General features: G+C 37.3%; 1 protein-coding gene across 3 annotated transcripts; it reads left to right on the forward strand.

Moving 5' to 3' along the window:
- Nucleotides 1-1359: 1359 nt before the first annotated feature.
- LOC122975297 lies at nt 1360-7029 on the forward strand. Of its 3 annotated transcripts, none has more exons than XM_044343655.1 (6): nt 1360-1520; nt 2555-2714; nt 3272-3373; nt 3638-3763; nt 4232-4273; nt 6462-7029. In XM_044343655.1, exons 1-6 carry the CDS (start codon nt 1390-1392, stop codon nt 6558-6560), a joined length of 660 nt encoding a protein of 219 aa, XP_044199590.1. In that variant the 5' UTR covers nt 1360-1389; the 3' UTR covers nt 6561-7029. The 3 variants fall into 3 exon arrangements, with proteins under 3 accessions (XP_044199590.1, XP_044199589.1, XP_044199591.1); XM_044343654.1 differs by having other exon boundaries at nt 1361-1520; nt 2552-2714; XM_044343656.1 differs by lacking the exon at nt 1360-1520 and adding an exon at nt 1642-1760 and having other exon boundaries at nt 2552-2714.
- Nucleotides 7030-12451: the final 5422 nt, after the last annotated feature.

The raw sequence follows: 12451 nt of genomic DNA on the forward strand, positions 1-12451 counted from the left end.
GTAGTTTTCAAACTTTGAACTTTTTTTTCAATTTGTACATTAAAAGAGTGGAAACTAGAAAAATGAAGTACTCCCTTTCACTGCAGTGTTTTGGTTTGGGTCTGTTGCTTGTGTGTCTTTTTGATCAATAAAAATAAAAGTAAAAACTAGTTTTAGTTTAGTTTTACAGTGATAATTATATTTTATTGGGTGCCACTTTATTGACACCACCCATTGTGTATGTGTCTGTACATATGGATATTATGTATATTGTGTGTACCTTGTATATTTAATTTCATTTTCACTTTGTAAGACAGCTGTTTTAAAAGGTATGAAGTTTATTATTGTATTAATATATAATGCTATTATTTTGCTGTGACCCTGGTTAACCATTTCAAATGTAACTGTTTTGTTCACAATAAGGTTAATTTTTCTGTTTCATTTTTTTAAAAATGAAAATGAAAAATGAATCAATCTACTCTTCTTGCTCACTTTTTACTTGTTTGTTTGCTTTGTTATTTGTTGTTTTCCCCCGTATTACTTTTTCTTTTTTTTAACCTATTTTTTCCCCTTTTTTCAGAATCGGAAACAGGTTTATTGCCACGTAGGTTTGCACATACAGTACAAGGAATTTGGTGCTGTGGTGCATAACAATCAAAAAATACAAGATAAGAAAAAAACACAAGTATCTATACAAAGTAAGAACTTCCCCAAAAGACAGGTGATATAAATATACAAATATACGCCCTCTTCATTCACTCTCTAGCTCACTTGACCACCGCTGCTCTCTCTCGCTCTGCTCTCAGCTTGCTCTGGTCGAGCCGTGGAGGAGGGGCCAACTTTGAATGCTGTGTTTACAAACACCAACACATCTTGCATAGTATACCTTTAAAAAAATAAAATATAGTAAACATATATAAGTGAAAAGAGATATTGAATTGTACAAGATATTGATGTTTTCAGTTTGTTTGTTTTTTTGTTTACTCTCATTTCTGCAGTAAGTTGTATTTTAGGATCATTTTTCGCAGACTGCTGTGAGCAAATTTTAAGAAATAATATAATAAATAAGAAAGAAACAAACACATGAAAAACAATAGTGTCTTCGCCCTTTGGGCTCAGGCCCTAATAAAGAAATAAACATTAAGTTTTAACTGAATTTTAAGTGTTGTGACCTGCTTGTCCCCTGTAAAAAAAAAAAAAAAAAAGGTCAAACTCCACATTTACTTTTCAAAACCATAGATTTTAGGTGGAGTTTTCCTTTAAATGTCAGCCATGATGGCTGCCGTTAGCTGAAAAGATGCAGAGTGAGACGTCTTCATATCGGTTTTTTTTTTGTGCTTTTCAAAGCTCTCCGGGAAGTCGCGCAGAGTGATCATCTGCTGATCGTCTCCGCAGGACCCTCCGTTAGAGATGTTTCCTTCCGCCTCTCAGCGCTGCTCCGCGGTCAGTTTTCTCTCTGCTCTCCGCTTCCTCTGGGTGTCTCCGGCTGTTCTCAGACCGCCGCCACTGCTGCTGCTCCGCCCCGGAGGAAGAGTTTCGCGGTAAAATTAATCACCGACACACGCAGAGAGAAAGCAGAGAGAAACCCCGAAAACAAGTAAAATAATAATTTATTTTTCACTTGGTTGGTTTTCAGTTTGAGCCGTTAACTGTCTGCGGGAGTTAACCGCCGGCTAGCAGGCTAACGTTAGCATAATAATGCTTAAAATAACTCCCATTATAGTCGCTTTTATCGACTGATTGAGGCTATAAACGTGTTTTAATGAGGCTCAGGTTACACGGTAGGACACGTGTTTGTTATATGTTCCAATTCAAAGACACTTTAATTACGTTAATCATTAAAAATGTGGGTTTGGGAACCACACGAATCCGTCGAGTTTGGTGAAATGTGCTCGGATTAAGTTAAAGGACGAGTTCACAGTTTTTCAAGTGTGTCTATAAACAGCAGGCAGGTGTCCTTATGAACAGTAAAAGAGGTTTTCCTCGCTGTAATCATTCCTCCTGTTCACACTGGATATTAAAACATCCTTCAAATGGGTTTAATTGACTTATGTGTGAATTTAACGGTCCTCTTAACTTGCATAATAAGTTAATTTATATATTACATAGAGCTGCAGCTGATTATCTTCAGTATCGATTAATCTGTTGATTATTTTATCTGTTAATTGATTAGTCATTTGGTCAATGAAACGTCTTCAACTCAAAGATATTCAGTTTACTGTCATAGAGACTAAAGAAACCAGAAAATATTCACATTTAAGAAGCTGGAATCAGAGAATTTGGACATTTTTCCTTAAAAAGTCACTGAAAATGATGAATCGATTATCAATAATTGTGATCATTTTATATATATATATAAAGCTTTATATTTTTCTTAATCTATTTATTTAACTTTTTCTGCACTGATTGATTGATAGAATTTGGGAGAAAATTATAAAAAAAAAAACTCACGACAAAATCATCAGGTAACCATCAGGACTGTTAATGGTCCCAGTTTGATTTATGAATGAAGTAAAGACACACACAGGTGGATGACTTAATGTTCTCTCTGCTCTGTTCTGCACATGCTCAGTAGCGCCATGCCGTCCAACGTGGAGATCAAAGCTAAAGTGAGCGACCCGACGCGGTTCGCCGAGAAGGCGGCCAAGCTCAGCCAATCAGAGGGCACGATCATCAGGCAGCACGACACGTTCTTCAACTGCAGCCAAGGACGCCTGAAGCTACGAGACCTCATGGTACACAGTGTGTGTGTGTGTGTGTGTGTGTGTGTGTGTGTGTGTGTGTGTGTGTGTGTGCACGCCAGCCTGTAAGAACATATGATCAATTATCTTTTATTAACACTGATCAGATCAATACATTTCATTCACTCATGAGCTAAAAGCTTAAATATGTTAAAACAACAGTTTGTGTACGTCAGACAATCAATAGTGATCAATGTAAACGTTAGAAACAAAATACAAAAACACGAGAAATAATTGTGAAAATTAACAAATTAAATTAGGAAAAAAAAAAGTAAAGAAAAAAATAGAGAAAATTATATATTATAAACAATATATACAAATAAACATTATTATTGTTATAAATAAAATAACAATAAAATATTTAAATATTTAAAAGAAAGTTGAAGAAAAAATGGAAAAATAAAAGTCATGTAAGATAAAAAAGAAAAAACAATAAAAACAAAATAAAGTAATAACAGAAATTTAAAAATCAGTCCACACCTCGTACACAAGTACAAACTGACTCACTGGTTTGTTTGTTTGTTTGTTTGTTTGTTTGTTTGTTTGTTCAGAACGGGTCGGGTCAGCTGATCTTCTACGAGCGTCCGGACACTGACGGACCCAAACTGTCCCGATACTCCATCAGTCCGACCAGCGACCCTCCGAGCCTCCAGGTAAACATCATCATCAACGTGTGTGTGTGTGTGTGTTTCTGTGTGTGTGTGTGTGTGTGTGTGTGTGTGTGTGTGTGTGTGTTTGTTTGTTTGTTTGTTTGTTTGTGTGTGTGTGTTTCATGCTTGTATGATGCATTTAATGTGAAGCACTTTATAACTTTTGTTTTGAGAAGTGCTGTATGAATGAATCTTTACATCCTGTCTGTGTGTGTGTGTGTGCGTGTGCATGTGTGTGTGTGTGTGTGTGTGTGTGTGTGTGTGCAGGTTGTGCTGTCAGACGCTCTCGGGGTGAAAGGTGAGGTGCGGAAGGAGCGGCGGCTGTTTCTGATTGGTCAAACCAGAGTTCACCTGGACGCGGTGGAGGGACTGGGACACTACATGGAGCTGGAGGTCAGACACACACACACACACACACACACACACACACACATATGAAACAATCATTTTATTAATCGATCAGCAGGAAATGAATCAATAATCCCAAACATTCTCTGCTTCCAGCTTATTAAATATGAAGCTTTTCTTTCTTTTATATTGTTGTGAATTAATTCAATAATGTTTTATACATAATGAAAGAAAAACCTGCTCAAATGAAAACACTCTAATAATTAATCCACAGAAAAGCCTTAATTTTGCTTTTTATTCATCAGATCAAGAATCAGTTTGACACCGTTCTATATAAAAGACATGTTAAAGCTGTTTCAGTCAGAGACGAGCAGGAAGAGAGAAACTTGAATCATCCTGAAAAGACAGAAGAAGAGTTGAGGAGTAAACGTGATGTGATGAAGAAACTAAACAGAAAAACACATCCAGGGTTGTGTAAACATCAACTCACTGACTGAATGACTTCATGTTTAGGTGGTGATGCGTCCGGAGCAGACCGTCGAGGAAGGACAGCAGGTGGGTCGTAACTTTTTTATCCTCCGGCAGCGAGTAGATGCTGATGAACGAGTGAATGTTGCCGCCATATTAGTCTGAATATATTATTGGAAATTACATTTTAAAACGTAATGTTGTCTCTTGAATCAATTTTGAATTAATTGGAACACAACTCGTTAATGTAATGTGTCGGAGACGCTATTTACCGTGACTGTGATGAGCTTATATAAGGCCAACGATGTCCGTCCGTCCGTGTTTAGAGGTCGTCTCACAGCTGAGTATCGTCTGTATGTTTTCCTGTACGGCGGTGGCGTCAGACCAGCTGGTTCGAAGCTTCCGCTGCGTCACGTCTGTGGTAAACCAGCTGCTGAGTCCTCACATCTGCTGTCGTCGTAGAGTAAAACAGCCTGATGTTTGTTGGTAGTTTTGCTTCCACACACAGACTGCTGCTCAGATGCTTCGGCAAAAAATGTCTTTCAAAGTTTATCTGAAGCTAATATGAAGCTTCAGCGTCCAAATGAGTCAAATCAAGTAGATATCTTTCAACGTTACAGTCTTTTTAGTGCCAAAGTTCCTCTTTTTGTTACTATACTTCCACCTGCAGCTCAACAGGGAAACACTGTCCGAGGAAACACAAAGAGGGAATTTGATGCTAAAAAGACTGTAAATGTGTCAGATATCCACTTGATATGACTAACTCAGACTGCTAAAGCTGAATAGAAGCTTCACACAGACTTTTAACTGTGGATTTTGGCCTCCATCACTCACCCTGAAAGCACATTTGAAGGATCTTTTAATATCCAGTATGAAGAGGAGGAATGATTACAGACACCTGACTGCTGGTTTAAGACACTCTGGAGAAAACTGAGTCTCCGAAGGTTCGTGTTTTTTTCTGCTGTGAAGGAAATAAATTCCTAAAGTGCAGAAACACAGCGAGGAATGAATCATCTGTCAATCAGCCAAGAATTACTGGTGTCACTGATGAAGAGGAGTGCAAACAGACAAAATGATCAGTGGCAGGAGAGAGTGTGAGTGTTTGACTGAGAGACAAGATACACTAATGTGGGATTTACGTCCTGCTTTAACGGTGTTAGTGCTGTAACGATTAGTCCGTCCACACAAAATACATCAGTAACTTTTGATAATATATGAATCGTTTTGAGTCACTGTTTTAAAGCTGTGCAGGACTTTTGTCTCCTTCTGGCAGTGAGAGTAAAGGAGGCACTCGGCTGGGACTGATCGACACAGGCGTGCAGCGATATAGCTCATTTCATATCCTGATACCGATCCTGATGTAGCACAATTTACCACCATAAACAACAGCAAAACACAGCAGAGACTCTCACACACTGAGCTGAAATGAAACGAGTACACATACATTTGGTAAATAACACAAATAAAGACGGTCTCTACTGTGTTTTGCTGTCATCTATAGTCGTCGTCTCGCTGCTTCTCTGCTCTCTCTCAGCGCGGGCGGGGCTGAGACCTCCGTGTGTGCAGCGCAGAGCAGCGCAGCAGAGGAGAGACAACTAAACTCATCGTGTTACTGGAAGTGCAATAAAAGGTTCGCAAGTAAAAAGCCAAGAAGAGTTAATTTATCAATGTAACCCGCGCAAAAGATGGACAGACTCCAAACGACGAAAAATATTGCCGTCAAAAGAAATAAACGATAGAGCAAGATATGAAACGATAGACACAACCCCTGCAAACCACCATCAGAATTTGATCAGTTCGGTCCGATAACATTTGGAGTTAACAGCCAAACAGTCAGCGCAGGAACCTGAGATTTAAAAACCCTGTATACTGTGAAACACAGAGAGATTTATCTGCTGGCGATCAAATGTAACAAACGTTCATTTATATGCAGGTTTAAAGTAAAAAAAATACTAAAATTCTCTGTTTCCGGCTTTTCAAATGTGAATATTTTCTGGTTTCTTTAGTCTGTCTGTGACAGTAAACCAAGGTCTGGTCTGTCATTTTATAGACCAAATAACTAATCGACTAATAAAGAGAAGAATCCACAGATTAATTGATAATGAAAATAATTGTTGGTTTCATTTCACTTTTACGAGAGAAACACTTCTTCTTGTTTTAATAGTATAGATGTTAGAAAATAGTGTTTCTCTAATATTCTGTTCATATCAAACAAAAGTACCTGAAAGTAAATTTTCATGTTTCAAATAGATCTTTTGTTTTGTTTGTTTTTCAGGTGGCCGAACATCTGATGGAGCAGCTGGGTGTGTCGAAGGAGAGTCTGGTGACCGGAGCGTACATGGATCTGTTACTGAAGGGACACAAAGAGACATAAAACAAACACACACCTGGAGACAGAACAGAGGGGACCAGGACACAGTATTTTGTACAGCAGTGGTGGGTAAATAGCAGCTTTGGGCCTAAATCCCCCCCCTCCCCCCCTCCCAGCACAAATATTTATCCCCCCGATGAAAGCGAGAAGTTTTTAATTTTCACAGTTTACATCAAAGCTTATCACAGATCTACAGAGCTGTGGATAACAGAATAAATCCCAGTGATTATAAGCTTGTTCCGTCCAATCCTGAACACCGTTTGAACAGTGATGCTGCTGAAATTAAGTCTAATAAACCAGCCAGAAATTATATTTCAATGTGTGAATTCTGACACTGTTTTAATTCCACAAAATTAGCCTGTTGGACCAAAACACATCACAAACAGGCGGCGCCCGACAGAAACGCTGTGTTGATGCTGTGTTTTAATCGTGTGTGTGTGGATGACCAATAAATAAAGAAGTGCAGAACATATAATCACATATGAGTCATTTTTAGACAAACGAGGGTTAAAATAAGCTGTAAAGGTGGATTTCCGTTGTATGAATATTGGAATATGGACAAAGTCAAGCACATGTTTCCTGTTTCAGTGCAACGGAAACCCGATGTAACCGCACCTTTAGTGAGTTCTTCCCTCAGTGTTATGAATCACTTTTATTCTTAGATGAATTAAAAGAAATGAACAAAACATAATAAACCTGCGTTTCCACTGAGCTGATTAACGGCCCCCCAGTGAAGAATCCTGAAAACACTGAGACCAGCTGAACCAACTGCTGACCACCGCTGTACAGTAATCTGTAATTAGTCAGTAGAATAAACTAACACAGTAATCAGAATACACTGTAACCAGACTAGACTGTAGTAATACACAGTAATCAGATTACTCAAATCGCATACTTCTATACTTACACTTAACATTTTGAGTGCATAAGTGTGTTCACACTGAGAAGTCAGGAAAACGCAGTGCACTCAAAACAGTCAAAAAGTTGAGTGTGAAACTATGGACACTTCTCGCCCTCAATGGTCGCCATCTTGGCTACGTAGCGGAAGGGAAGGGACCACTTTTCAAACTGGAAATAGCAGCCAGGTACGTTGTAACTACGGTGAACATCGCTACATTATACAAATGTGTTTTTTGGGTTAATTTAGCAGTCTGTAATGATTTGATAGTGCGAACGATAACGTGTATGCTAACGCTAGCTAATGCTAATTTGCAATCATAATTTCTGGTAAGTGCACAACGGCTGTGTTTGATTTGAGACGACACTACCCTATAGAAATTTGCGTGCTACGCCAGTAAATATATAGTGTACACAGTGTACTACATGAAAGTGTACTAACAGAAGTACGTGATTTGAGACACAGCTTAGATTATATAGTTTCTAGGACACAATTCATGTGATGTAGTGAAAGTTTTTTTTTTCAGTTTCGGACTGTCATGAACTGATATTGGAGCTTAAAGGGATAGTTCAGATGTTTTGAAGTGGTTATCTAGTCAGTTAGATTTGGGTCTGTGGCTCCCAGTTTAGAGAAGCAGGCAGGAGTATCTCTGTGGACGGAGACAGCAGCAAAACATACTTTAGCCACCTAAAAAAAAAAAAATCAATATCAATTCAAGTATACACTATATGTAGAATATTTTCACTGCTTTACCTTAATGTCAGACAGCCGTTACCTTTTTGCATACACTGATCTTGGATAAGTAGCTCATATAACCCCCACGTCAAAAAATATGAACTATCCCTTTAAAGCAGAAGGAGGACATTTTGTAAATGTCATAATTTTTTTTCTAAATAAATGAATTTGGACTAAGAGCCGGTTTGTGTTTTTTTTGAATGGATCCAAACAGCCGACAGTCTGCCGGCTGCTCACAACGTAAAGTTGGTTTGAAAAGATTCGTCTGAAGCAATCTGTTCATAATTATTTGTTTACCTCAACAACTGTAGCTCTGCTTGTATGCAAACAACAGATTTCAGGTTGCAAGTTGGAGGATTTTAAGAAATGCTGAAAAAAAAATACTAATAATAACTAAAACAATTTTATTTCTCTAGATAGAAGCTTTTTCCAAGCCCTCTTCACACCAACAGGGATGATATTCTGGAGGGGAAATACTTTATTATACTTTTTTGGCCTCAAAGTAGTCACATTAAAAAAAAATAGTTGAATAAGCCAATAAAATATCCAACATGTGTTGATTTTGTTGTTTTTTCCAAGAAAAAAAATACAGTAAAATACAACCTCAGTGTCCTCGATGGATTCATCAGAGTAAATCTGATACATTTGAGATTATTTCAAGTTAAAGTTAATATCTGGTAAATGACATCAGCCATTATTTAATTAATAATACTCACAATTATCACTATTAAACCAACTTTCTTTTAGGCTTTATGACTGCAGTTTCCCAAAGATTACAGTTGTTCAGCCTGAAATTCAACAAAGTCCATTTACTCAAGTACTGTACTTCAGTAGAATTTTGAAGTACTTGTACTTCTCTACATTTCTTAGGAGTATATGTTCAATATTCCAAATACTATTAATTTCACAGCTATAGTTACTTTTCAGATCAATATTTTAAACATAAAACATGATCAGTTTATAAAATACGGGTAACGCTTTATTTTATAGCTCCCTTAATTTTATATTAACGTCCTGGAAATTTTCTGAGTAATTTGTAAGTACTTAACGGTTTATTCTGAGGATATTTTACAGAGAGGACGGTGCAAATTATAAGGAAAAAGAGAAGAAAGTGTTAAGTTGGTTCAGTAGTTCACACTGACAGAAAATACTTTTGTAGTTTTGTATGTCAAACTACATATTAGTATATTTATAGGTTTTTATATATACGTATACAATTTCCTAAAAGTAGCTGCTACATGTAGTTTGACACACAAAACTGAAAACTGAGTATTTTCTGTCAGTTAAAGAGTTAAGAGTCTAATTTAATAAGAATTTTTGCAACTACGTATGAACTCAAATATAACAAATCAGCACTTAACCAGCTAAACTAACTTAACACATATATATTTTCGTATAATTTGTACCAAACTGCACCAACCTCTCTGTAAAATGTCCTGAAAATGAACCGTTAAATACCTGCAAATTACTAGTGTAAAATTAAAGGAGCTGTAAAATAAGGTGTTACCAAAAAAAAAACAACACTTAAACTGTTAACGTTAGCTCTGCTTCCACAACATCAAAATGCTAAACATCAATGAATCAGTGTCGACACTCCGTTAACTGACATTTCCAACAGAATAGAAACATAAAAGTAAAATATATTAAAAAGATAGAAAGAGTGTGGGTTGGATGTTGATGATGAAGAGGTAAGTTTTGAGAGACTGTTTGAATATTTAGAGGTTTGCAGCCTTTTTAACACAGTATGATAGTTTGTTCTAGAGAGATGAAGGGAGCAGCAGCTGAAATGAACCCAGGTTAGAGAGCTCGTTCCTGGGGACGAGTTAAACACCTGAACGCACCTCAGATACACATGTTCAAACAGGGTTTTACTCTCCTGCAGGTGGGTGGTTACTATGGCAACCAGTCAGTCATCAGCAGGGGTGTTCAGCCTGAAATTAAAATGTAAATCCCCAAAATACAAATCTGCAGCTCAGCGGGAAACTATTATCCAACAGCGCTGGAAAAACCTCCAAAGTGACAAAAAAAAATTGAAATTTGGAAAAAGGTTTTAATCTCCTGCTGCGTCTGTCTGTCAGACGTCTGATCGTTTTTCTGATCAATCCTATTAAAACAAACATGTTGGCTTCAGGTTGTGGATGGAAACACTGACTGGGGTTTAAAATATTGATGTTTCATCTGGTTACAGATCAGCTGGTGAAGGTTTTCTTGCAGTTGTCAGTAGTTTTAGCTCAAAAACCAAACTGATGTCAGTCCAGCAGAGGGCGCCGTCACTCTGCCACAGGAAACCACAGCAGCGCCGCTGACTACAGGATGTTTGCATCAGTGTGTTTTCAATAAATAAACAACCTGATCTTTGCCTTCAGTTCCCCTTCAAGACATGTTTGAAAACATAAAAGATAAGCATGTTGAATCATAGTGTCTGATATGGGGGGGGGGGGGGGGGTTTCCCACAAAATGGCACAAAAAAAAAATCCAAAATCTATGAATTTACAAATATTTTCAATTCTCAAAGTTTAACTGTTGGACACAAAATGTCTCACAAAACCAATTTGTCTCTAAAATGTCAGAAAATAGTGAAAAATGCTTCGTTATAATTTCATGGTGACATCTTCAAATGTCTCATTTTGTCTGATCAACAGTCAGAAATCCAAAGATAATCCATTTACTGTCTTGTATGAAAGAAAAGCTCCAAATCCTGACAGTCGAGAAACTGCAACCAGTAGATTTTTTTTTTTTAGCATTTTTGGCCAAAAAAGATTATTTGATCATCAGAATAGTTGCAAAGTGGAATTTCAGCCCAGACCCCAAAAGCCTCAGGTTTACTCCACATCATTTAGGTCTATATAATCTGATTAATCACAAATTAGTTATAATTAGCAGCAGTGAAGTTTAGTCTGAGCTCTGACAGGTCCTCCATCCTCCAACTCCTGGTCCTGGTCTTGAGTCTGTTTCAAGACTTTAATGGTTTTTAGTTAATTTGTTGTAAAAGTTGTGTTTTTATCAAACTGCACACAGAAATATATAATAATATATAATAATATATAATAATCCATTGATTGTTCAGTGTATAAAATATCTGAAAAACCCTAAAAGACCAAGTGAACATATTCAGATGACTTGTTTTGTCTGAGCAACAGTCAAAAAAAACACAAAGATGTCGAGTTTAATATCATGAAAAACAGGAAAACTAGCGAACGTTCATATGTGGGAAGCTGCTACCAGAGAATTGTTCGCATTTTTGTGTTAACAATGACAAAAAGCTTGATCGATTATTAAAATTGTGCCAATGAATCAACCGATCATTTCAGCTCTACAGTACTGCTATAGTAGTGGGGATCAATAGGGGGTTAATTCTGCCATGTGAGTAGGCACATCGCTCGGTCCGTGGTCGAGAGTTTAATGGAAGTTTGCGAGTAAAACAGATTTCATCATGGAGCAGAAGCTTGTGTTGTAGCTGGACTATATATTATTGAACAGTTTTATAGATTAAAACCTATACTTTAATGGCATTTGATGACGTTCAACATATAACTGGATCTTCTGGACGGATTTCTTAGCTTAAACAGTGAAATCCTTTATAAAACATCACAGTGTTATAAGCAGGTTTTTAAGTGATGAAGGCTCGTCTACTTCCGCCTCCAGCTCAGATTCGTCTGTACAGCTGATGACAGTGACAGCTTCAAACTGAGGTCAACAGTCTGATTACTGCAGTCAGTGTAAACACAGTCAGTCACACTTCTGCTGCTTCCTGCCTCCGACGTCTCTGACTGACTGACAGCGAGAGCTTCATATGTGGAAAACACCCTCTTCATCTCCTTTACTTACACCAGTATTATCAGCTTAATGTACTTGAAACGTTAAAAGTACTTTTTTTTTTTTGCAGCAAAATGTGTTTGTGTCATATTTCCATCATGTTTTCCACATTGTTTTCCATCCTTTACATTCTCTCTGCAATGCTTTAATGGCACCAGCTGGAGATTTAGCAATAATACAAATTTTCTTTTGCAAATTATCAGGAAATTTGGTTAAAATTTGTGCTAAATTTGGATGGAAACCTGGCTGTAGACATCTGAAATTTGACAGGTACACCTGGGTTGTGGACTGTTTGTCGAACAAAATGTTTTACAGACAAAACAATCAGGCAGATTTATCTATAATAAAAATAATTGTTAGTTGCAGCCCTAAAAAGCTATAAAACTACAGCTGTCAAATAGATGTCGTGAAGTGAAAGTGTCAAGTAGCTTAAAGTGGAAAAAAT

The sequence above is a fragment of the Thunnus albacares genome, chromosome 23 (assembly GCF_914725855.1).
Source record: "Thunnus albacares chromosome 23, fThuAlb1.1, whole genome shotgun sequence".
Lineage (NCBI taxonomy): Eukaryota > Metazoa > Chordata > Actinopteri > Scombriformes > Scombridae > Thunnus > Thunnus albacares.